At 50.9% G+C, this 26,190-nt stretch overlaps 3 protein-coding genes across 3 annotated transcripts; all 3 read right to left on the bottom strand.

Moving 5' to 3' along the window:
* Positions 1-783: 783 nt before the first annotated feature.
* On the bottom strand, positions 784-5,810 carry LOC100901260 (SH3 domain-containing protein 19). Its single transcript, XM_003743428.1, has 6 exons — positions 5,571-5,810; positions 3,377-3,596; positions 2,177-2,397; positions 1,894-2,028; positions 1,653-1,745; positions 784-1,561 (listed from the first exon to the last, which is right to left on the bottom strand). Exons 1-6 carry the CDS (start codon positions 5,787-5,789, stop codon positions 1,466-1,468), a joined length of 984 nt encoding a protein of 327 aa, XP_003743476.1. The 5' UTR covers positions 5,790-5,810; the 3' UTR covers positions 784-1,465.
* Positions 5,811-6,192: 382 nt separating this feature from the next.
* Positions 6,193-11,330, bottom strand: LOC100898035 (protein ENL). The gene is made up of 8 exons (XM_003743485.1): positions 11,225-11,330; positions 10,121-10,301; positions 9,806-9,961; positions 9,198-9,458; positions 7,728-7,962; positions 7,387-7,593; positions 7,007-7,163; positions 6,193-6,315 (listed from the first exon to the last, which is right to left on the bottom strand). Exons 1-8 carry the CDS (start codon positions 11,282-11,284, stop codon positions 6,193-6,195), a joined length of 1,380 nt encoding a protein of 459 aa, XP_003743533.1. The 5' UTR covers positions 11,285-11,330.
* A 7,455-nt stretch (positions 11,331-18,785) lies between these two features.
* LOC100897889 (uncharacterized) lies at positions 18,786-19,586 on the bottom strand. Its single transcript, XM_018639581.1, has 2 exons — positions 19,494-19,586; positions 18,786-19,280 (listed from the first exon to the last, which is right to left on the bottom strand). The coding sequence occupies exons 1-2, from the start codon at positions 19,584-19,586 to the stop codon at positions 18,786-18,788; spliced, it is 588 nt and encodes a 195-aa protein (XP_018495097.1).
* Positions 19,587-26,190: the final 6,604 nt, after the last annotated feature.

Raw genomic sequence — 26,190 nt, 5'->3', positions numbered from 1 at the left:
ATAGTCACATGCGCGACGTCAAAGTGTCGTGCATCGAGAATCTAGATGGCATCGTGCATCTAGATCGCTGCGAATCGACGCGCTACCACAGAAAAGCGGAGAATACCGAAATCCGACGACCTCTGTCCTCCCCTCTAATTTTCTCCAGAAATATGAGGAAGTTCGTTAAGCGGGTCAAACTGGTTCGTAATGCGGACCAATGGTGTCAATTCAAAATGGTGTCAATTCAAAATGGTTCGGTATCTGGAACATTCGTTATCCGAGGCGTTCGTAAATCGGGACCCCACTGTACTAATCCAAGAACCTATTCCTTCTTCGGGACCCTATTCTTTTTTCAGGAAGCTATTCCTCCTTCCGGACCCTATTCTTTTTTCAGGGAGCTATTCCTTTTCCGGGGACCTATTCCTTCCTCAGGAACCTATTCCTTCTCCAGGAGCCTAAAGCTGTTCCAAGAACCTGTTCCTCTTCCAGGGACCGATCTCTTTTTCATGACCCTATCCTTTTTCTGAAGCCTATTCCTCTCGACAGCCTATGCCATGGGTATCATGAATAACCGTCTCAGAAGAAAAATCACGCTTGAAAGCTCGCTTCCCTGAACCTCGATTTCGGTCTGATGCTGCGAGGGCCGCCCACGGCTCACTGAATGACTTTTTTGCTGTGACCTCGGAGCTCCTCTCGCTCAAGTTTCCGAGTTCCTCGACGGCATCGAAAGATTCGGAATTTACACTCCAGCTCCTACCTGGAGACAGCTGGGGGAATTCAGGGTAACGAACATCACGGCGCTTCTCTCGATCATCTTCCAACTTTATTCTTCGACTTCTCTACCTATAGGATCCGAGCTTGTGAACGTTTATGGCGTCGTTTACGAGGCTTCTAGACACGCTGAGGTTTCTTTTCGCAGAGGTTCGTGCCGGTTGACTCATTATCTCGTATGCGATTCTTCCTAAAATTATGAATGTACAACGTTTCTATCCGGCAATGTATTGACTTAGATCCCCAATTTGTAGAATGATCGTAAAAAAGAATAATCCGTCATCGAAACCCTATTATCACTCTGCCGATCACAGGGGTAACCCACTATCCGAGAGTAATTGTAGACATCCTCCGGTACAAACTTTCTCTCTCGTTCGGAGGATCGACTGGCTTCTCCGCGAACACCACTGAACAATCACTATGCAATCGATATAAATCAACGAAGATATGCATGCCTGCGAGAATGGGAGAGGTATCGAACAGTTCCATGATTCTAGAGCTCTGACTATCATCGCTAGGGGTTTTTGACACTTGAATCCACGCATTGCTTTGTGGTCGACAAAACGCGATCGGCTCTCAACTCGGTTGCTGCCGCTGAACTCGGTAGAATCTCCTGGTTTTTTTTTCAAGCACCGGCGAGAGTGTTCAGACTTCGATCACGGGCAGGAATCGATGAGTTCCAGGTAATCTCGCTCGCTGCATTGATGAGCTTCTATAAGGGCTCGACGAAATTCGAAGGGAATATTCCCTCACGTTTGTCTCCTAAGACGTGACCCTGCCACCATTCTTCCGAAATTTTCTCCGTCACCTGCAAGGCAGAAGTATGAGTACCGGAGAAGTACCTGAGTGCCGGAACGACGAATTCGGAAGGACAAGCAAAAACTCGCTGCGCTGCTCACCCGTATCTTATCTCCAGCTCTGATGGTGAGGTCATCCGTTTGTTGGGCCTCGAAGTCGAAAATGCAGACATAAACGTTGGAGTCGGCGAGAGTCTGCGGAGAAAACTGAATGTTGATCTCTGCCAATGCTGGTATATGGAGTGTTTATTATTGCTAATGATAATTAGTTTGAGGGTGAGAAAGCGTCGCTCGCCCATGCGTCACGCATACAGCATGGTTGGCATCAGGATCCACATCTCACCGTCGAATTTTGGGAATTCGTCGTGTCCGTGAGTTGGACGAAACCTGCCGGGAACTGACCAACTTCACCTCTCGCGTTCCTCCCCATCAACCAATCCTTGTTGATCCGTGAGAGCACACTTATAGTTTCTCCCTCCTAGAAATCGAGGTTGTCAATTAGCTCGCGTTATTCGATGCAATTCAGGTATTTCACTCGTGGGAGGCTCAGATAAAATCCACAGATTCGATCCGAGAGACTCAGCAGAGAGCAGAGTGCATCGTTCGGCGAGAATTCTGTTCCTCACCTCGAATCCGAGATCGCCCTCTTGCTCCGGAGAGAAGGCGAAAATGGCGATTACGGGTCGACCGTCCGATGATTTAGTCGTCGTTTGGATCGGTTTCTTCGCGCCCTCAGCTCCATCGAGGTTTTCACAATTGCTTTCTATTTCTTTGAGAGATTCAGTTTCGGAGCCGCTTTCGGAACCAATTTGGACGAAGCTCGCCGGGAATATACCGTATTTCGAGTCTGCGAAAATAATAGTTTCAATCCACCGAACGAGGAGAGCGCACGCGTAGAATTTCGACATCGGAAGCTGGACTCCGTTCGGAACTCCGGAATCAAGCCAGACCTACTGATGTATAACACCGGTTAACCTCGCCGGGCCCCAGAATCAAGCGGCTCCCTCGTACCGATACCGGCACTAGGTCAGTCGTAGATAGTCCGTCGCGCCGCTATCGTCGCGCACTCGGATATCGAGTAGGTCGCGCATTCGGAAGTAAGCAATTCGTGACCAAGTTAAAGAAGAGGAAACAGCCAATGAATCAAGCAGCTAACGGCCGATCAGTCATCGAATCGCACGGTGTTCGGAGCAACGCGGTTTCCGAACGATCGGCCTTTGAGCAAAGAACGCTAATAGCCTCGAAGCAGTAAATATGTTGTCGTTGCGATATGGCCTGAACTTTTCGTAGTATGGACAGACATTTCTCTTTCAGCGAGCTGATTATGATCCGTATCCGGGCGGAACATTCGACATCGCGTTCCGGATCCTGTCGGAATTCAGACTTTTCGGGACTCATAGGATTCCAGTAGTATTCCACAGGATCATTCTCAAATTCACAACTCACGATTAGCCGAACGCGGCTCAGCAATGGTCCGGATTCGTGTTAATGAATGGAACAAATGAGCAGACTGCATTGGCCATCGACAGGAAACGCTCAGGCTCACTCATCGCAGCGACAAACAATTTCTGTTTGGGGATGGACGGATGACCGCTCGCGTGAGAACGCTCCGGAGGATAGACTCGAATTCTGATTTTCTGTCGCCTCGCTACCTTCGAGCAAATAGGCTCCGACGGCACAATCCTCGGATTCCGAATAAATCCAGCGTCGACCACTCCACATATTCTTCCGGCATCCGGACTAAAGGAGTCGAATGATTCTGAGATCCAACGAGGGACCAAGTGTGTCCGGAGGGCAAAAAGGAACCCAATCGACGGGGAGCTCACCTTTTAGTGCGCATCCATAGAGCCAATCCTGATCGCATCGAGACGTGACCAGGAGACGATCTCCAGCGCTGAATGATAACTCGTCCTCGTGCTGAGCTGCGAAATCGTAAAGCGCGATGGCTTGCTCAGAATCCTCGTTCTGGCTGGTCTGGTTCGGGAGAGGAGAGACCGATGCCACGGGTTTCTCATGAATGTATCGCTCCGTCTCGGGTTTATCGTCCTGTAAAAAAGTATGTCATCAGTATTCATCGACTCTGCTGAACATCTCCCGTCAACTCGGGTTAGGTCAATAGTCAGGTTAGGGGTCTGCGAATTGCTCGAGCCCTTTAGAATCGACAGGTCCTCAAAAGCTCGAGAGATTCCAAAACCAGAATATTGCGCTGCAGAGTTGGGTTGGCGAAGACTGAAGGTTCATCAAGAATGGGTTAAGTAAGTCGCGTTATGATCCGAAGTTAGATTATCTATTACTTCTCGGTAATCGCTGCCTCACGTTCCTGTAGCACAGCTCTCGGGATACGCATTTGATCGCGGAGTTCCCCTCTCCCGAGCCGCTCTGGATCGTCTACATCCGCGGCACATGCTGACAGTTCCCCATAGGATCCGTCAGAACTCGATCGCAACAGTATGACGAGCCGTCAAAAAGCTATTCGGCGGTAAACGAAGCAGAACGGCCTCAGGAGATCCGGGTCATCTGACGGTACAGAGCTGTGATACACCATTGGCGCGACACCCCATCACAGGTTTGACATCCCGACAGGATCGGGAGGAGGATGACGAAAAGTTCAATTCACGCTCGGATGAAGGGAACAAGCCTCCTGAGTTAGAAGAATTCACTGCCGGCTCGTAGTGTGCAAAGGGAAAGCGCTCTTCGATGATCGTGGAGCCAAGGAAAGGAGAAATGGATTTCCTTGATGACCTTCGACGCACATGTCCGAATTTCATGTCGATGGGTAGCTATTGTGGGTCGCTCGTCGAGCACGATTCCGTGCTATTGATGTTCGGACGATCTCGATTTCCGCCGGATTCGAGTTTTCCGCTAACGAGCGATGAGCTCTGCTTCTAACGAAGCATCTAAATCTGTCTAAGGGCGTAGCTCGGCTTATGGAGGATTTGTGTTCCCGACTCCTTCGAATTTCCAGCACGACTGACTTAGTCACAAATTGTCCAAATACTGCTGTGAGAACACGCAGTCAGCGAATCGAACGCATGGAAACGAATGTTGAAATCAAATCTGAGAATTACGTCACACGCTTTTCCGTTGACTCACATCAGATGAGCAAATAATGGATAAATGTCAAGCTGCTCCGGCGACTCGCGATCTCCGAATGACAAGAAGGAGCGAAACTCGGGCCCGAGTGTTACGATTGGTGATTTTGAAAAGATCAATCCGGGTCGGGTTGGCGGTAAACCGAATTATTGGCTGGAAGCAAGGACTCGAATACTGATCGGAGAAGGGGACTACCCAGGAGGGCTTCTGAACGTGAGCTCGGCTAGGCACCGTTCGGGGAGCGAACCAATGGCATTGTTCAATTATCACTGCCAGAGCGAGGCGGTACGCTACATTCCACGAGGAGCTTCATCAGGGATGCATCCATACTCCCGCCCGACTTCGACACAGATGATCCGATAGAACCTATACTTTCATGAATATAACCCCGGAAGAGAGCTAAATGAGGAGCGAAATGATCTGAATTCCAAAAGATGAGATCCAAGCTCCAGACTCCCTATAGCAATGAGCGGAAGTGTTTCATCGACATTTTTTCAGGCGAGTCACGAAAACCAGAAGACGGACTCCGATAGTTTCCATTCATCGCCAAGGAGCGGCTTGGCAAACGAGCTGACTGATGTTGAGCTGAACTGCACATGGTCAAAGTCGAGACATCTGTAGAACTTTGACATCGCAAATGTCAAAAACGTTTCGGAGCCAATAGAGCTCCTCGCTGGAAGGCTATTAGCATTCCGGCTGAGCAGTTTTCGGCAACGGTGCCGACAAATCTACTATGGTGGAGCAGACTCGATGAGCTATTGACGAAAACTCAGAAATTCTGAAGCATTCCGGGTGGTGGCGACGGCACGGACGGGATTCGATGGAGAGCGGAACAGAAAGAAAGATTCACTGGAGTCATGACAGAGGGACATGAAGCACAGAGCCAAAGAAAATAAAATTTCGATTTCCAAAGTCAAGAAAACCTACCCAGGTAGGCCACTGGGGATAGTCAGGCTCAATTGCCTTGACATCCTCGATATTTTCTTCGATTTTCGGATCGCCACGAGAAATTCTTCTCATCGGCATACTTTTCCTCGACGCACCATCGACAATGTTCTTATGGCCACGGGTATGTATGGCTCTCCTTCGCCGATGATTGCGACAGGTGAAGCGCTCAAACAGCGTCGAACAAAAACAGCAGACCATCGTTCACCTAGTTCATCCTTATGCAGAGTCGTAGTTCATTGGTCCCTCCATGCACTCACGCGGGCTCGACAATATGAGGGATTTAAAAAGCGATTGAATATCGCCGATCTTCCACAAGACATTGATATCACCGCGGAACGATCGGGGTTGCACTTAAGAAGCTCCCAGCAGGACAGATAAGAGAGGTTTAGAACATCAAAAAGCGCATCCTCCGAAACGCACTGCGAGCGCCGCGCCGTCAACATGAATCGTACTCAGCGACTCTTGAATCTACGTTTGATTTCTCGACACCAAACGCCTAGACATGAGACGTGTGCGAGAGGAACACGGTCCCGGGCGCCGCCGGGGAGAGGGCGACCGCTGAACGGTAATCACAATCACGCTACGCTCCGCGCGCGGACATTCAGAACGCGGCTTTCGCTGCTGAGGACACGCAGCCTCTCAGAATTTCGTAGTTGACATCGGAGAGAGGAACCCCGTTCTTCTGCCGCAATGAAGGCGGTGCCCTCGTCGTAGTTGTCGCATCCTAAAAACTCAGCGCCTTAGGATCAGACCAGCCCGAAGCGTGAGCGAAGGAGGAACGGAATAGTGTACCGACGTGGAGCTCTTTCATACTATTTGTCGGGGGAACGGTAGGAAGTGTGAGTCTGGCAGCCTAATGGGTTCAGCCCGAGGGAGCGTCCAGAGTCATGTTCGCGACACTCCGCGAAGACGGACCATCATGTGATTATCAAGCGGGTTGACACGGTCATTTTCCTCCAATGAAAATTCCTTGTCTTGTAGGCAGCGCCCAAGTCTGGTCGAACCAGACAGCCATCATCGGATAGGATGTCGAATGAGCGGTAATTCCCGCGAGCATTGCGAGCTTCGCGGCAGCCTTCGCATGGCAATCGCATCGGAAACTGGCGAAACTCAACCCGCCGAGAAAATGCGCATCCGCAGAGAGCCTTCCACTGTAACCTTGCAGTCACCGGCGGAAATGGTCCCCGTGAGCTCGAGCTGAGCGCACCAGATGTTTTCCAAATTCACAGCTAGAGCGCGGCATGTCCGTTCTACAGCACCTCCCAGACGCATCGACTCACTCGCCAGCTCGCACGACAATCCTTTGATACTTTTGCCCCGCCGTGATAGCATGATCGACGACAACATCGAGGAAAACAATCGAAATGAGCTGTCTCTAGCTGACCGTTTCCTGTAGAATGAGAGAAGTAACTTACACCAGTGCTCGTCGAACTCGAAGGCCGATGTCTGTATCCTGAGTCTTGCTGGCTTTCTGGTTCGGAGTCCTGTTGCGAATCCTCGAGAGGCGTAAGGACCTCGACGGCATCTTTACGGACGAGTCCGTCCTGATCGTCCAATCGTCCAAGATAATAGCTAAGAGGAGAAGGAGAGCTCGAGCTTCGATTTCTCAAGGATATATGTATACCGCAATTGGAACCAGGTAGCACCACGCGACTGCCGCTCCTGATAGCACTGAGTGAGAGCCGACGAGCCCCGTGCAGCGAGAAACAACTCTTTCCGGGGCTCGGTTCACGATTCGTTCAATGAGCTGTTCGGGAAAATCTGATTGGGACGCCAAAGGGCGAGGAGAACTTACAAATCGTCGTGCTCAGCCAAGAGCTCGATCAGCTCGTATTGACTATAAGAAAGTTCTCCCTTTTTCGGATTCGTATAGTCAGCCAGAGCCATTGCGCAAGGTTGAGTGGTCACCACGGACGTATCCAACGGATTCAATTGCGGCGCCGGACATCGAGGGGGAGGTGGGGAGTTTTCGTGGGGTGTAGACCATTCTTCTCGGATTTGACTGCAATCGAGAGAACATGAGAACCTCGGAATGGTTCCAAAAGAATCATCCTTGGAATCATCCTTTCTACGGCGCTTAAGCTGAGATTTCAGGTACTCGAGGATTCCGAGGTGCGAAACAAGATCTCTACCAACCTTATTCTCCCCAGGGCTTCTGGAGTTCTCATGACGGGTTGACTGAGTTTCGAGGTCGTGACCGGAAGCGAAGCTTTTCTTCGAGGTTCGCTTCTGAAGGGATCGAATGGCGACGAGCCGAAATTGTCCACTGATAGACTCGTTGAGATCATCGGAGGAATATCCATGTCCAACAGCGACGCTCCGCCCGTTCTACTCGGCTCAGGGAAGTCCATATCGAGCAAACTCTGAACATCTGGGAATAGAGATTTCGCTCTTAGCAAGCCGATCGCAGCAAGATGTTCGAGAAGGCTACCGAGCGGGCCGAATCAACTCGATTTTCTAACGAAACTCGCCCTCGCGAATATCGAAAACCCGCATCCACAACGATTCTCGAACGTTTCGACGCATTAGGTGTGCTTCGGAATGAGGGCTTGGGAACGGAAGGGAAGTATGATTCCAAACGCGGAGGATTTAATTCGGCTGGATACCTCTAAGCATTCCATTGCACTGCACCACTTCGGGTATCGGCTGTCGGAAAAGTCCACAACGCCTCAGGAACTGCATGCTGCACGGTTTCGTGGGGTATTCGTTTGACGCGCACAATATCAAAACTGTAGATGCATTTCTAAAACTTCCTGGGCCACAGCCCGGACTCCCGGATGACGTTCATCGATGTTTCAGATAGTCCACATGAGCCTAATCAACGTATTCGGGATGTTTTTGTTCGACACTGTCGAACAGACGTAAGCGCCAGAGCGCGACCAGGCAGACCCGTCGTTTGACTCGGTCGACAGCAGAAAGCGGACCGGCGACACAGCTACGCTGCTCTGCAGATGTGAAGGAAATCCTAAGAAGTCGTGTGTTCTGGAACCTCAGATTTCAGGAAGACAAGGACCACTCTGTGGAGGTACCATGCTCTATCCTGCCATCCAAGCGACGATCAGGGCAGGGAGAACACGTGCTCGTCCAAATTCAGCATAGCAGTGCTCGGAAGTCTCCCGATGTTGTGTCGCCATCGCCATGGCACCGGCAGGGGCGAATCCGTGAAAAGCTTATTGTTCCTTACGGTCTCGCGAGTCCCTCGATCGGAGCACGTGGAGTAACTAGACAATGATTTTCGGTGTTCTAAGCGATGTGCTCTGGGACTCATGTGCTTGAAAAGTCACCGGGAAAACGAGGGCGTTTTGTAAGTAACGTTTGTAAGTAACGGCCTTGACGTCGTGCGTCACAGAGGAGGGAACAAATTCATCGATTGATTCCTCGTTCTCGCATCGGTCGAAGTCTCTGACCGGACTGGAATCTCCTCTCCAGAGACCCTTACCCATATCACAGGACCTGCAATCGAGTGGGCGAACCATGGACCGGAGGAAGCTCGAAAGTTGGAATCTCTGCGAAGAATCTCCTGCTGGAACCCTCGCGTATTTCCTACAGACCCAGCAGCCTCCTCACCGACTATACGAATATCCCGGTTGCTAAAACTGAACTCACTAGACGATCCATTAGTTTTTGATGGCGCCACACAGCCTGGGGAAGTCGGCGGCGTATCGAAACTTATCAAAGTTCCTGTAGCGACTTGTGAGGCGGAAAAATTCGTGGAACCCGCCGGCGGCATCGGAGCTTGCTTCTTCCCCCGAGTCGGCTGAGACAGGGCTTGGTTGGTGTAGCTCCCCCCAAAGCGGCCGTTCCCCATGGTCGCGGTGAAAAACTCTCCGTTCGCATTGGAAGAAGCCGATTTCGATGAAGATTTTCCTGGAATTAGGGGAATTCGTCACTTGGATTGCTCCCGAAACAAGACGCGACGGTGCCGACGAAGGACTGAAAACTTGTCTACGAACCACCCTGCTTGAATCGAGTCTGAAACTCATGAGAGAAGGGGAACTTCGGAGCGAGAAACATCCAGAAACGATTCAAAGACGGTCGGAAGCTTGAGACCCAAGAGTCCAGTATGCAGCGAGTTGTGAAGCATATCAAGCGCCCTTCCGAGCCATCCAGAAGTACAATTTTTAGCTCCCTTCATGATTCTTTAGAAAAATCGATCATAGCACGAACAGAGTCCTCGAAAGGGTAAAGGGTGGACTGCCGGGATGCGGTCTTACCGAAAATTTTGACTTTCCTAAGGGCTTTGGTATTGATGTGAAGCCCGCGTTGCTTTGAGGATTTGTTTATTGGCGGCGGAGGAACCGGAGGCGGGACGCCCCGATTCAGAGATGAGGTTCTAGTAGGTACAAATGAGGCATCCATGAGGGGCGGGGCTGGAATGTCGAATAGGAATAATGTCACATTAATATTTCCCGCGGGGACTGTAGAGGTGGATAATGAGGGGCGAAGGTCGATTAGGAATTTTCCATATCTTTCTCAATGGATTCATCGGTAACTCGAAGGACAGAATATGGAAAGGTCGAAATACTCACGCGGCCGGGGTGGAGCTTTTTTCTTTGGTGTTTCGACCATTTTTGGCCGAATGACGGTTGGAATCTTAGCCACACCGTCTCTCGCTTGCCGCTGATGATTCCTGCTGTTATTGTTTCGATCGTTTTTTGCGTGGCTAGGTACTGGAGGAGGAGGAGCTGCTCGGCTTGGTTTATTCGACATCTGGAAGGAAGCAGACAAGAGAGAGGTCAATACACAGGGAGCCATACGACAATGGGATCGCGACATCTCGAACGAACTTGCTCGATTTTCGCGTCCAATCAGAAGCTTCTCCATTGCGCGATGACCGAATTACAGGACTCAGAACTTGAGTAGCGGGTATCAGCACCGCCTCTGGAGAACAGCCGAGCAAATAAAGCGCATGCGGAGCGATAGCTCTCCCTTTCCGGGAACACAGGCTTGTCTTTTCTAGCAATCTACACTTGAAGGGAACCTCGGCGCTGATTTGAGGATATCATTCAAAATCACACACTTTCATCGTATCTCTCTGCTATCGCGTCGTTTTCTGTGATATCGGATCGGAAAATGCTATTCGCTAATTGTAAGGGCATTGACAACAACGCAAAAACATTGAATTATCCTAATCCGCTTGGGTAAAAATATAATCCCTGCGTCACGAAGGTCGAATAACGCGGAAAACCGCATGGCAGGCTCCTTGCCGACGGACTCCTGCCTCCCATTTCCCGACAGGATTCCGCTGGAGACTGATCATCTAATGCCTTCCGGAACAGAGTGCGAGCGAAATAAAGAAGCGATAGCCCTGGGCATCTCCGCTCGACTGCAATGGAGGGACGATGACAGCTCCTCAACGCCAATGCCCGGATGGGAACGATGACGGAGATGCTTCCCTCCCTTGCGGGTAAGCTCAAGTACAAGGACGGAGCAATAATTGTCTCAAAAGAAACGATCAAGGGGTCTCAAGGCGGATGGAGTTTGAAAAGCGAGGGAGGCTAGAAATTCTCACGAGCCCCGAGAGATTTTCGGGGATGGATGAGTCGAGCTCTTTTCATGCTGGTGCGGTGGAGAGAGCCTCCTAGTCAGCGTGCTATACATCGATCTCAGACTATGTGAAGGGGTTGACGAACCTTGACAATTCCAAGCTCGGTCGTCGTTGCCGAGTATAATTTGAAGTTGTACATCGACATCGTGTACTAAGCTTCGGAACTGGGACACTTCGTACAGTACACTGCCACAGCGCTGCAATTCACGTACAATAGGAAGTCGCGAGAATGAGATCAGAGGCAGCTGCCTTGATCATGATCACACAACAAAACGAATGATCCTTCGGTATCAATCGTCTCTCAAACGCATGCTGTCCCAATGACGTCACGCAAGCGCTACGCCATCTAGCGCCAAACAAGCAGTTCGCCATCCACCCAGTAAGTCACCACTCATCTACCGATTCGGTCGAAGTGAGCGCAGACGAGCCGTGGGGTCTCGGGCTGGAATTCAGTCAGAGGGTCCGGATATCGAGGGCTGTGTGATGGGTCAATCGAATAACAGACAGTCAGTCTCGAGGCGTGAGACCGACAAACTCGGGACGACCATGTGACAGATCGACGGACCTGGCAAGCGCGATATGCGGCAGAGGAATTATTATTCATGTTGTCTCGAGAAGAACGAGTTCACATGAGCTATGAACAGGCAGCTGATCTCGTCTTGGCTTCCATGCACAGCTGAAAGGGTCCTCACGGTATCTCTCCTCATCAAAGGAACGTCTTGAGATGATGAAACGCATTCTCCACATTGGAACCTGTGCTAACAACATTTCGACGAAGAACTCCCCGCGCTCCGCCGCTGAACGGTGGCGGACTGGAAAAACAGGAATCGCTTATGGCGCCAAATGTCTTTTCCGAGTAGGAGCACCGCGGAAGCATCGAGCGATTTTGAGCGTGATCGCAATCGATCGACAGCATCTCTGAACTACAGCGATATTGAATTATTCTCAAACGACGTCGGGACCGCTCTACGGAGCGCGACAGAACACATTGAACCTGTGAACTGTGAGTTAGCCTATTCATTCAACCCGCGCGCCGCCACGTCCATGAGAAGAGCAACGCGTGAATGAGCTCTCCGGAAGATTCCCGTTGACAATGGAGCTCCAATCTGTCTTCGGACACGGAGCGAGTGTGAGAATTTCTGCGACAGTCCAACGCGAGCCTCCAGCTCCACGGGATATTCTCGCATCCGCATCGGTCGACAGTGGATTGTCCAGGGCAGTCGATCGAGAACTAAAATCCAGTGCCAGTAACCGAGAGCGGCGATCGCTCTCGAGGTCGACTGTGCAACGGAATCTGGATCTCGCATTCACTCAATAATTGAGAGCTTTACTTTCTAGCCCCTCCAAGTGGATTCTGGAAATCTCGATCTGTCCGAGCCATCGATAGACGTCGGCGAGACGGAATCAGATCGTAGCGTCGATTGGCCTGATTGAATCAGATGGAGAACGTCGAAGAAACGCCTCCATTGCCTCAATCGACAAGTTTTCTTCCTTCCTCATCACAATGCCAGTCGTGTTAGAATGATTAGTCTTACAGTGACCAGAATGCTCGGAGAAACTCGCCTTTGCGGCCGGCCGATCGGCGCATGGCTTTTTATCCGTCATCATGCGGTCGCTAGAATCGCCTACCTAACAACAAGTCGGCCCCAAAGAAAGTTGAGAATCACGTCATCGACAAGTCGGCTATGGTCCTGAGGAACCGAGCGATGGCGTAAATGCACGCCCCGCTGCCTCTGTTTAACTTGGGAATCCGCGTTCCGGAAAGAAAATCGTAACGGCAGCTTAGCATCGGCTTCCAGCAGCGTCGAGAAAGGGAAACGGTTCCCGTTAAGCTAGTATTGGCTGAGGAGCGAGAAACCGGACGATGTCTTCATTGAGCCATCGAAAACTCCTGAAACTCAATCAAACTCGAAGGTGGCTCCTGCGCGCAGTTTCTAGAAGAATTACGCCTGTTAGAGTCCTGTCGAGAACGGACTGCGATTCTCATCGGAACCCCGTGAGTATGAAGGGGAACACCTCAGGAATCCCGCAAACTGTAGTCCGGAGTGGAAAACGCCGGTGAGCTCGAAGGCGTTACCCTTCACTCTACTTATCACAACACCCTCTGGGAGCTTGTCCATGCCCGAGAGGAAATATCCTCATTCGAAATTGTTCGCTCCGTCTATGTGGAGGGAAATATTCTGTGACGAATTTCACACGGCTATTGAGCTTTGAGAATATATCGATACGACATCAAACTCGATGAACTCCTGCCGTTTCTAGTTGACATCTAGAGTCAGCGAGTTGTCGATAGCCTTGATCGATCAGGATGTGAGGGGAAAGTGATTCTCCCACAACGCAAACATCCATGCGTCGTGTTTTCGCGGAATAGCGAAGCTTTCAAATGCCGGCACTCCAATCTCCCGTGCCAAGATTTCATTCGGCTAATTTCATCGCTGCTGCGTCTGAAGTTTCAGACGCGGCAGAGCTAAGTTTGGCGCAGTCGTTCTTCAGGTGTTACAAGATTTCACTGCATTGCAAGTCTTTCCTCGGTACTGGGACCGAGCCGCTCAGTCAACTTTCGAATAGACGGTCGAGCGAGCCCACGGAGTCGCAAGATATGGGGAAAGTTTCCGCGGCATAAAATTCGCTAATCGATTCTCTCAAGTCTGTCTTCGGAAGAAGTATGCCGCGGAGGATGCCTTTCACCTCGAGCGGTGAGTTTTCGCCGAGGGGGCTAGTGACACGGAGATCACCGTTTTTGCGGGAGATTGGTACTTTTTGTAGCCTTTCCAAATTATTCTTCGGCGACACGCATGCACGTGCTTATGCTCTCTGCACGCGAGACGGTCGATCCATGCATTCCTGACGTTTTTTTCCTTTCAGTTTTTTGCCTTTCGAAATCCAAGCTCTTCTCCATAAAACTCTCAATCGCTCAAGTATTTTCCCAGTGGATCCGAGGGATGACCATCACGGACTGGGAAATTAAGACGGACTTGTAACCAGGTTCCCCCAATAGTACGTCGAAGGTTCCGTGGGCGAGAATTAGCCCTGCGGACAACTTCATAGAGGCACATGGAACACTAGGCTTCCATATCGAAGTTCCGAGCATCGGAACCCTCATCCACACAGCCTCAACATAAACCTCGAGCCTGCGTCCACCCACTCTACCAGTTTCACGGTCATCTGTTAGCATCGACGTTTCCTCTTCCGCGGGAAGCAAAACTCCGCCGTTGTGGAAAGCAAAATACGTCACAGGGGAGAAATGCGTTGAGACGTACGTCGCCCTCTCGCACAGCGGTCGGAAATAATGTTGGAAACCGCCGTCGTCCACAGCGAGGCTCACGGAATTCGCAACGGAAATTCGGCATCCCAACGCCTGTTTGACGTCGACTTTCGTTTGAGAGCACACTTCCTGAAGGGGTGAGAATCTGGGAGCAGACTTATCCTAATCGCACGGCTGAGCCGTCGTCCAAGAGAACGGCGCGGCGCACTTAACCGAAAAAGACGATCGGCCTACGCGAACAGGTGCTCCCAGGCGATGGACATAAACATGACTTCTGAGAGATTTTCGGTGACGAAGAAACACCGAGAATTCGACGGCTCGAGGGGCCCACGGGGATTCAAATCCCGAATCGAGCTCCGATCCAGGACAACAGCTGACTGCACGCGAGGCTCAGTTGACAAGTTCATGGTCCAGAACTCACCTTTGGGGTTCCGAAGTATTCGAAGCGGAAGTTGAATGCTCACTGTCTTCTCTGCCTCGAATCTGACCTGCTGTGTCGAAGATAAGCCCCGAGCCGATCCCGGACGAAGATATCTTCTCCCCAAAGACAATCTCGTCGAAGATGAATTTAACCCTTCGCACGGCAAGCGCCGATGAGCTCGAATTCTGTCGTCGCTCACCGAGGACCAGTCACCTATCTAGCACTCCATTCAACAGCCTGCCACCATCAAGAAACACCATCGAAATGTATACACACACAAGGCAGCTGCAGCGGTGGCGACGGCAGCCGCCGCAGCGGAACACTCCGTCTGTCACTCACTCACTCACTCACTCACTGTGCCTTCTCCTTCGTTGTTGTTACACTGAGAAGTCGGGACAAGCGCTCGGCTCTCCGCTTGATCCCGAATCCGCACAATCACACGGAGTCTCGAGCTTACGTACGACCCGCGGTCTGCGTCATTCAATCGCGAAGCAACATTGCCGCCTGCCGGTTTGCCCGCTACATCAGCCCCTACACCGTGGCGAGTGGCGAGCTCGCCAATGATGACATTGATCCATCCCTCCGGTTTCGAACGGCGAAACTGAGATCGGGCGCTTCTTGGGCTCTTCTCGGGCTCTTCTCGGATCTCACAGATTGAGAGTCCGAGTGACTGATTATTATTTATTGTCAGTACGCAATCCTATGGTGCTGGAGATGCCAATTCGTGAAACTCTAAAATTCTGAAGCTCAGGAATCGTAAAATTCTGCACCTGACGACTCCTGGATTTGCGGAATACAGTCAGGTCTCCACAACTCGAAGCGCTTGTAAGTTGGAAATTTCGTACGATTCGATGCGTCTCACGTTCGGTAAAGTCCGCGGACCTGGCAGACAGTCGAAAGCTGCCGATTATCCCGCATACGGATTGATTCTGAACTTATCATCATGGATATTCACGCGAAGACTTGCTTTATTCTGGCGGACTGGCCTCTCGTCATCTCACGAGGGAGGTACTCGCGTCGTGTCCCTTATGCAAAGTATTCCACGCACAAGCGGCTTCAACGAGGAACAAACTACAAGGAACTTTTGGAATACAATACTTTTGGAATTTTTTTTCAGGGGCCTTCAGATTGGGAGCTCTCGCACCCTACGCCGCTCTAGGCGCATTCAGAGGCGGTTTTCCCGTGTGCGGGCATGGAGGATATGGCTGCTTCGGGAGATACGGTGGATACAGAGGCTACGGTGGATACGGTGGATACGGTGGATACGGTGGATACGGCAGATACGGCAGATACGGTGGATACGGTGGATACGGTGGATACGGTGGATACGGTGGATACGGTGGTTACGGATACTACGGCTGATTATGTAAATTTCAAAACGCTCGGACCCGAAGCCATCGCTCCGTAGGATCGGATGCTCGATTGCTCAGGACGATTCGAGCTATGTATATTGAGCGAGAAGCTGCTGTGATATATGTACTACGTATTTTGCCGCATATTTGCACAGGTATAGATATTGGGAGAGCTGAATGAGTTTCATCGGAGGAGAGTGGTTCTCGTTGTGTGGACAAGTGACAAAATTAAAAGTTCTGGATTTTCATAACTAGAGCTCGGAAGTTCAAAGGTTTCGCCATGGATGCCTATAGCCGCCTCTTCTGACGCTTTTCGATCCAAGACGCCTTTTTAGGTCCTTTCGTTTCCAATGTGATCTTTTGAGACACAAATGCTGAATCTGGGTCTCCTGGGGGAGTTCAGGGTCTATGAACGGATTCGGCGATGGATCGAGTCGGCCGACCCATGCTTCAGGAACACATCTCGCTCCCGATACAACTCGATGGTCCGCCTAGAGGTCAATTTTTGTTTTCGATGAGAAATCTCCTATCAGACGTGCGACGATTACTCACAGGCGGGACGGAATTACATGTTTTCTCATGAAACGGCACTGACGAGAGGTTTGATGCGGCATTTGCTCGGCCTAACATGCATATTTCGCCAAGTTCTTGTGCCTATTCTAAGGTATTTCAGTGCCTTTTCGCCTGCCATTTTCGAGACTTTTTGTGCCTCATCTCCGAGCTCGAATGATTTAGAATCCACAGATATAGGCACCGCGCCAGAATCTGAACTGATAAGTTCGGGGCAGCAGACAATGCTCTGGAACGAGTAACACTATCGGGACATCGCAGCAGGTCAGCAGAGAACAGCGCGAAATTCGATCTACGATACCTTTTAGCTGGGGAATTATCTTTCCCGCTGACTCCCTGGAATGCGGCCGTCAGATTTCATCCGAAAGAAACACGGCAACGCGTCCGACAGCGTACACAAGAACCTCGTTTTGAATCGGGCGACGCGATCGCCGAGGGGGCACGCCTCATCTTAGGTGAATACGGCAATGAAAAAGCTCCGGCTCCGAGTACGAGGCGAAACAGAGAATATGTTCCGCTGTCTACGCTCGGGATGGAATAATACTCGGGCAATGATAGAAAATCAGGATCACGAGGAAAGCCTAATCAATATCAATCGAGCCGACTCTGAAACGATTCCGAATTCCCTTCAATACTGGGCCTCAAGGAAGCGAGATTCATTCGCCATGATTCGCCGGTCTGGGACACCTTCTGCTTCTTTGCCCATGAACGCAAAGTAAATACATTTGGCCGAATTTTCGGAGAATTCCGTATCACTTTTCCGATGGGTTCGAGAATCTTGGAACGAACATTGGGGCCGACGAGCCAATGGAGAGAACCTACGCAGAAACTTGTGAAACGAAAAGGAGGGAAACTTCGAAGAAGCGAGCTTCCTGGAGGGCCTGGCATTCAGAACGGACAAATGGAAACGGAGCCATCAGACGCACAGTTTTATATCTAGCTTGACGAGGCCTGGTTATGATGACTTGATATGTATGAAAGTGGGATACGGACGGTTGTGTACGAAAATTCTGTGGAGAGACGGACATAACTCAATATCATGACCTCATGGCACGCAGCGCTATTATTGACCCCACTTGTGGGGAGATTGGGCCCGATATCGAAGCTATGATGTCCTTCAGCTCCATGATAGGCAGCTGTGGATCACGAAGGGTCCGCATGAAGATCTCAAGCGACCTCTCTACTCGCTGAGACAGGTACAGTTCAGGTATGGCGTAGCCGTCGAAAATATTCCCCAGGTCGCAGTTGGCGCTTGCAAAAGGCTGATTGAGCCTATCGTATCTGTGGCGCTCCGATTCGATCGAGGGAAAACCGTGAGAGTAGGGCTGAGCCTTGTTTTCCCGGCTCGGATCATCCAGTTCGAGTCGCGCTAATTCAGCGCCGGCTTCTAGCACTGCGCCTGGCCTCTCCATGGTGAACACTGTGCCGGTTTCCTCAACAGTCAATGTCATAAGTCATAACCATCTTCATTACCTCGATCTCAGCGTAGGGCTGACCGGCGAGAACATGGCTGCCGTTTTCTACCAGGAAGTGGAGTAGTTTGTCCGTCGATGGCGATCTCAGCATCGAGGGATGTTCCTCTTTCTCGAACACACATGTCTGATTGCCGATAACTACCCGATGACGATCGACTTCTTCTCTCATATAGGTAGTGTAGGAGGATCCGTGAAAAGTAGCTGTTCGGCCCGCTCTGCGAGACTTCCACCGGGTGTTTCACACCGTCGGCTTCAAGATCCACAGCGTAGGTCTTGTTCAGCGATGACATCGGCAGAATTTGACCTTTCTCGAGAGCTGCCTGGAATCCCGAAAATCAATGCAGACAGTGGCTCCAGTTGGGATGAGTTGACGCACGTAATTATATGAGTAACAGAGCGTTTCTGTGCACACTATGGCTAGATCGCGTTGTGAGCTCCCCGCGCGCAAGAGAGTTGAGGTTGTTCGAACGCTCCAGCAGGGCATGAGCCAGCGCTTGCTAGTTGCTGAATTCGGTGTGAGCAAGGGACAGATTCAATGATGTGCGAGGGATCAGGAAGACATTCTAGAAGATCGGGAAAATTTCGATCGGGCTGGGCTTTTCGCTCATGCCGTCTCTCCATTCACGATGGACCAAATCTCGGATCATCTTCTCCACACTCTTTCTGAATGTGTTCGAACAGGCTTCGCCTGCTTCCGACCGTTTGACCACTATCTTATCGCAGTCATATATCAATGAAAGCGTCTTCATCCTCTCTACGGCTTTGATTCTGGCATTGATGATGCTGATCATAGTCAGCATCCGCTTCGCCCATCTTTCGTCGGGCATCTCTTTAATGCGCTTGAAGTATGTGATTTTACATTCGGCTTCCCTCTCGTCGAAAATTGACCAGCCTAGCTCTCCTTTTGAGAACTCATTGGCTAAGTTGCGCGCTGGTTCCCCCAGCGCCCACCTGGCTGCCTGTCTTTGGGCTGTTTCGATGTTTCTCCGCAGAGTGTTCGACATGACGGAAACCGTGTTGCAGTAACCGTGTAGCGCTGGAACGCATATGGCTTCCCACTGTATATTCGTCGTTTCAGAGCAATTAAATTTCTCCGGCACTTTTGCGTTTAGTTGATATAGCGCCTTGCGCGTTCTCTCTTTTCAGATTTTTTCCTGGTCCTCGAGATAGTTCGCGTGTGTGCTTGGATAAATGCCCTAGTATTTGTAGAATCTTTTCTCCGGGATTATCTTTCCCTGAATGTATAAGTCCCTATCGGTCGTGCCGTCTACCCGATAGAATTCCAAGACCGCAGATTTAGCGGGATTGAACATGAGGCCTCTTTCCTCACCGAATGTAGACGTGGTTTGGAGAAGTTTCTCCATGTCCGACCACGGATGTGCGATTAGCACTGGATCATCCGCAAATAGTAGTCCAGGAATTTCCCTGCTCTGAATTCTATTGGGTTGGAATATGTTTTTTGAGATTCTCACGTCATAGCCTTTTCTGGATTCGAGCAGTTGCTTTTCCAGATCAGATACATATGTAGAGGAGAAATAGGGTCGGCGATAAAGCATCCCAGTCCGTCCCGTGCATCTTCTGCCAGGCAGACCATCCCCTGTTTACGTGCACTGCTCAACTCACGCATGAAGAGCATCTGGAAAGAGTGACAGCGGCGGGAGCGTGTCTACGCTCTCTCAAACTCAACTGTATGTCTAAGAACTGCAAGGAGGGGCCTACAACCAGCTGCCGCTCCCGCAATTCAAGGCATTAGGCGACCATCCACAGCATCGAAAGCACCACCGTCGAAGCACACCTCGGTAAACTTAAATAACGACCCCGACGAGGAACAAGTATTTCCCTGAACAGCCCAAGTAATCGCCGAGAGCAAAACAGAGAATCTGTAGAATCCTCATAGATCCAGGATCGGAATCCTCCCACATCACCGAAGCCATGAATCGGAAGCTCAATTCTTCCCCGTCATCTCGAGTCAATATGACAATGTCCACAGCTGGAGGTCATGTATCGAACATCCATAACTGTGGCATCCACGATATCCCCCTCCGGAGAAGATTCAACTCACTCAGAGAAAGTCCTCCATCTTACAGCAATCGAACTCCAACGCATCTCACGTTCTGAGTTCCCACCCGCCCTCCTGACGCAAAACTTCGGCCTCCATCCTACAGCCGATCTGGCGGGCAACGAGGTAAAGAATGGGTCGATATACTCCTAGGAGTGAAAACCCTCTCTAAGCTAGGATTCTCTGACCCAAGGACGTTCGGCAACATTTTCGCCTTCGAGTCTATATTCGATTGGGTATCCGGTCGAAGCGAAGGATCATCAAGGATGCACAGTCCACTTAACAAGTTCTGCGGCTTCGTATCGGCACGACCGTGTACACACCGAACTCAGAGCAAAAGGCCACAATCGCCAACCAACAACCCATCTCTCGGGGACACCGACCATCCTTTTGGAAGTCGGAGCACAATCTCGTGGAAGCGCGAATGCCGCTGGAAAAATGGGCGACCAACGAAGCGTAACTCAGCAGATACATCAAGGATACATCGCCGGTCAAGGACCCAACCATTTCCTGCAGTCTCTCTATTAAATTCTTCACTCTCATCCAATAAGTTCCTTGGAGTCCCGTGGAATCAATCCACCGACACCCTGTCGGTCTCATTGTCGAGAGCAGTCAAGAAGCTCCAATCCGGCATCCCATCTAAAAGAGATTTTCTCAGGGGATTGGCTCAGATATTCGACCAACTGGGGATAATGGGACCATCCACAATAAAGTCCAAAATATTTCTAGAACAACTCTGGAAGCGGAAACTAGGTTGGGACTCCCCTCTGGAAGCAAAAAACTAGGTTGGGAGTTGGGACTCACCTCTGGAAGGTAGCAACCTATCGGAATTCACCGATTTCAAAGGCCTACTTACCCAGGTGTTCATCGAACGACATTCCCTATTCCCCACCTTCCCGAAACCGCGCAGAGAACTAAGCATATTCTCGGACGCGAGCCTCGCAGCCTATGTATGCGTCATTTATCTTAGGGAAATCTTCAATGAAAACGAGATAAAAACGCATTTCATGATGGCAAAAGCAAAAATGAGCCTAGTCGAAGCCCTCCTCGCAGCAATGCTAGTCAGCTCACTGCTTAGCCTCAAGGACGTCAAGATGGATTCCATCCACCCATACAAAGATAACTCAAGCGTTCTGGGCTGGGTGAAGTCCGAGACAGACGGATGGAAACCATACGTCGCCTCCACGCACTGATATGCCAAGCCGAATGGAGATACCTGAAGTCGGAAGAGAACCCAGCGGACCTCATCTCACGTGGCGTGAACATCGCGACGGGCCGCAACGAAAAAGTCGAGCTAGCCGGACCACACTGGCTGTGCAGCTCCGCGCGAATCGTGTCCACGCTCCCTCCGAGCGATCACGCCAGAGACCTACACGGAAAGCGATTCGATTCGGAGCTCAAAGAAAATATTTCATGCAAGCTCTCGGCAACCAATGAACGGCTTCCAACGAACATATTTCGAAGAAAGATCCCCTTCCTGGCTCGAAGCAATCCGCTTCTTGGCTCTCGTGCAGCGGTTGATTCGGAGGGCTCAAGGAGCGAGGGATAGAGTTTCTCCGGGGATCTCGTTCCGGGCGACGCCGGTCCAACACAGAGACGTCTCGTTCTTCCCAAGCGAACTGATCTCAGCTAGGCTTTCGCTTATCCAATTGATTCAGAAATCATACTTAAAGGAGGACTTCGAGAGTGACCGCAAGGCAATCAAACGCAGCAGCACCATCTATCAGTACGACCCCTTCATCGACGAAGACGGCATTAAACGCTGCAGATCTCGCTTGGGCCGCTCACCGCACTCATCCGACAACCAGATATACCCGATGATCCTGCCTAACAATTGTCACCTCTCCAGACTCATAGTCCAAACCATTCATGAACAGAGACCCTTCCGCTTCGGGGGGTTGATCTTAGTACTCCATTTGCTGCGTGAAGATTCCCTGTTGATTCAGGCTAGGGAGATCACCCGACAGGTTCTCAGTGCAGTGATTTCCCACAGCGAGGCAGCAAATCTGCCCTCAGCCCCACTACCCCCCTTCCAACTCGAAGAAGCACCCTTTATGGCAGTGGTTCTCGAACTTTTTTTTCCGCGGAATCCCCAAAAAAACGCAAAAACCCGTGGAACCCCTGGTGGAACCCCGACTCAAGATTCGAATGGGCCATGGAACCCTGCGCGGAACCCCGAAAAAAATATTTTCCTCTATGATTATTAAAGACTGCCGGGGAGAAAGACGATTCCCAACTTTATTACTCGTCAACGTCTGGAGCTGGTTTATGTTATGCAGTGTATGAATATCCTGTCGGATAATTTTGTACTGGCAACGGAACACATCAATGTGACGGATGACCCTGTATTCTCGATGCAATCTCGGCGGCTCAGTCGGCGCTCGTTCTTCTTCCGAGAGGCTGGATTCGTGCGTCGACAGCTCGATTATGCTTTGAGCCGATCCGAGACCTGGCAATCTCAAGCACGATTTTTCCGAGATCCACAGGAAGCGAAGTTCGTTGGGAACGGATGAAAACATTTAGCGAATGGATCACAGTCGAGCAGCTGATTCGGACGGGTCGTCGAAGCCGCGAGCCTGAGAACCTGAAGCAGCACGTCATTTGTGAAAGAACGCGAGACACGCTGGGAGATGCTCTCGCATGACGATATGCATCGAGCTGCCGACTAGATTCGGGCCACGACCGGTAAACTGAGTTCTGAAGAGGAGTCTCGAGCCCGGTGTGGATCCGGTATCGGAGATGATCTCCTGAAGGCTTCGAATTCGAAGGATCAGATGCTTCATGGCGACTTTTCTGAATGCTAGCGAAACTGCCAAAAGTGCACGCGGAACCCTGGGGTTCCACGAGACAGATAACTGTGGAACCCCGGAATCGGTCCGTGGAACCCAAGGGTTCCGTGGAACCCAGTTTGAGAACCACTGCTTTATGGCACCGATCAGGTACAAAAAGGACTCCGGCGAGGTCGGGAAGAGCTACACTCCGCTCCTAACCTGCGCGGTCAGCCGTGCTACCCGCCTCGTACTAACGTCAGATCTCTCAACCGTCGAAGTCCTGGGGCAAATCACCGCGGCAGTCTCGGGAACCGACGAGGTGTAGGAGCCCTCAGCCCGGCGAACCTACTGTTCGGATATAAGGGAAATACAGTAATCCCTGAGCACCTATCGAAACCTAAGAAGGCAGCAGAAGCCGAAAAGGTCGTCTTTCTAGGGAGATGGACTTATCAACAGCACCTCGTCAGCTCGTTCTGAAAAGGATATCACGGAGAGCACCTGCAGTACCTCGAGACAGCCCACAAAATTCAGTCCCGGTAAGGCAAGTCACAGAGATCCTATCTCGAGTTGTCGTATGCAAGTTCGCGACAGGATACGGCAAGGGCTCCCCTGTTTTCATCCTAAAGATCGACCGTCACTATACTCACAACTCCCTTCCGTTCCGTCTGCGGCGACGACAATTCCCTCGACGTCTGAGCTTTTGTTTGACGATCAACGAAGCGCAAGGAAAATCGTTTTCTCGCGTCGGACTTGCTTTGCAAGAGCCAATCTTCAGTCACGGTCAACTTTACGGTGCCTCATCGAGGGCCACAAGTCGAGCAGGGATCTCTGCGAGCTCGCGGAGCTGCTCCCCGTTTTTTGGTAAAAGAATCGAGAAAGGTCAGACGAGATTTGAAAAGTTTACTCAGTTAATTTAAATGATGACAGTAGGGAGTTCGCTGAAATTTCCCATGGCGTTCAGTTGGTCATATGAAGTTTCGACAAAACAGCGACCGCCATGTCATACGGCTTGTTCGGGGTACTCGGACTCCTTATGATCGGGAGCCGGGTGACCGGTGCCGATGATGCTGATGAATTCATCGTTTCATTCAATCCATGTGGTGAGTATTTCAAGACAGAATTCGTTCGATTTCTTATGAAAATCGCCGGGTAGAAGTCGACGCCCTTCGGGTGGGAGCCGTATCAGCCACCTGCGACGTCTCTTCAATGCTCTCCTCTGGATGCTTTCTTCTTTGCAGCTCACGGCCCGGAGTTCGCGGAGCCGTTCGCAGAGTGTTCCTTCGAGGCTTTGCCTCCGAAAGTGTGTTCGGTCTTTAGAAGGGTTATGCAAGGTTTCTGACAACTGACATCACATAAGAGTTTCTCGTTCACGGGTGGCTTACGGTACCTATCGTGATCTCGCAGGCAGCCGAACGGGCTCGAAAAAAAATCTACGGTGTGCCGGGGCTTACGGCGACCGAAGTTTTCCTTCTGGTGTGCAGAGCGAACAAGAACGAGGGCGCGATGCTGGTAAGTCTCCCGTGAGAAGAATGGATGACCCCGCACGCAGACCTTGAATTCGGACGCCTGACCATGAGAACCTCCAGGATGGGATTTGGGATCCGGGAACTCGGTATCACGGCGGATTCCATCTCGGAGTTCTCGAGATATGGATGATTGACAGAGCTCTTCTCTCGGAGAGAGAGAGCGGATATCTTCCGGAGAGAAGCGCTTCCGTCAGTCGGAATCTCGGTGCATCCATGAGTGCTAATTAATTCTATCGATTCCACTTTTGTAGTTCGGCGAATTCCTGAAGGAGGTGGACGTGAGCATCAGAATCGCTTCGCATCCCTTCTCTCAATGCAATCATTCGAAGCGAATCCAATTCATTTCTGCATATATTCTTCTTCAATTCCAGAAAGCGGATCGGAAGGCTGCGAAAGAGGCCGGAGCGATGTGCAATAAAAAGTTTGAGCACCTCTGAAAAATAAAACCCAGCACCCCTTTCCAGGCGACTTCTGCTCATCCAGAAAGAAGTGGAGTGAGGCCGTGAGACGCGACGCTCGCTGGCATTGAAATTCTTCCGATATATCGCCTTTGGGCTTACTGACCTTTTTCAGAATTAATGAAATCGTTCCGTGCCATTGAGCACACGACAGTGAGCGCGCAGATTCTTTATTGCTATCGGCCTCTATATCCGGAGCTGCCCTCCGTATGCGGACGATCGCTAGGTCAAGGCTGTAAGGTGTCGCCGACTCGCACGATCGTTCTATATGCACACGGCTAATCTCCGCCCTGCTCTCAAAGTCTGTCGGCCAGTTTCCATTAAATTGAGCTTTCAATTTGATTTTCATCATATAACGCTCCCTCGTCACCCCTAAAAGTCTACAGATGGGTGGTGGAGTCGCTTGCGCGTCCGACTTCTCTTGTGGAGACGTGCTTTACGGAGATGTGTTCAGGCCACGAGGGTTCGCGCGGAAGACAGCCTGGTTCAATCCCTCTCGCCGTCGAAATGCCCTCACGGAGGTGCCCACCGGGAGCGCCAGTACTCGGCACTGATCTTCTCCGGTCCATTTGCACTGCGAGTTCGTCACCGGAAGAAATACCGAGACTCCGGTGATGGGACGGGCTGCGTGTAACAGTTCGAGGATAGGCTGTCATGGAACGACCGGATAAGTTAAAAAAATTGGGCTACTGGACTGTGTCTCCATTACTCGACCTTGTCAATAAGAAATACCTCCCGAGTCCCTACCCATTCTAGACTCACGGAAGAGCTTTTGCAAGCTGACAGGATTAGTCGGACCCTCGATCCCAATGCACAGCGAATGATCATCGAATCATCGACTTCTGACAAGAAGCACTTCTTCCCATTTTAAGGGAAGACGTGCTCCGTATCGATGAGTCTCCCGGCCTTCTTTGTGGTGTTCCAGAGTTCTAGGGTACACCACTGCGCGATCATACAATACCTCTGATCCGAGAGATCCCAAGGATCAGGCGATCCCGGTTTCGGCCCTTGCATTCCTCACAGTTACCTAGTGAAATACGGCGCGGAGCCGATCTTGGAACTTCCATCCGGAGGTGTTTCCATTCCGATGTGCGGGAGTGAAACGGTGGCATTTGTCTGTTTTATGGGAGGCATTCAAGAGGAAATCGGAAAGC

This window comes from Galendromus occidentalis, unplaced genomic scaffold (assembly GCF_000255335.2).
Source record: "Galendromus occidentalis unplaced genomic scaffold, Mocc_1.1 scf7180000077446, whole genome shotgun sequence".
In the NCBI taxonomy this organism is placed as follows: Eukaryota; Metazoa; Arthropoda; class Arachnida; order Mesostigmata; family Phytoseiidae; genus Galendromus; species Galendromus occidentalis.
This window is presented reverse-complemented; position numbering and strand designations above follow the sequence as displayed.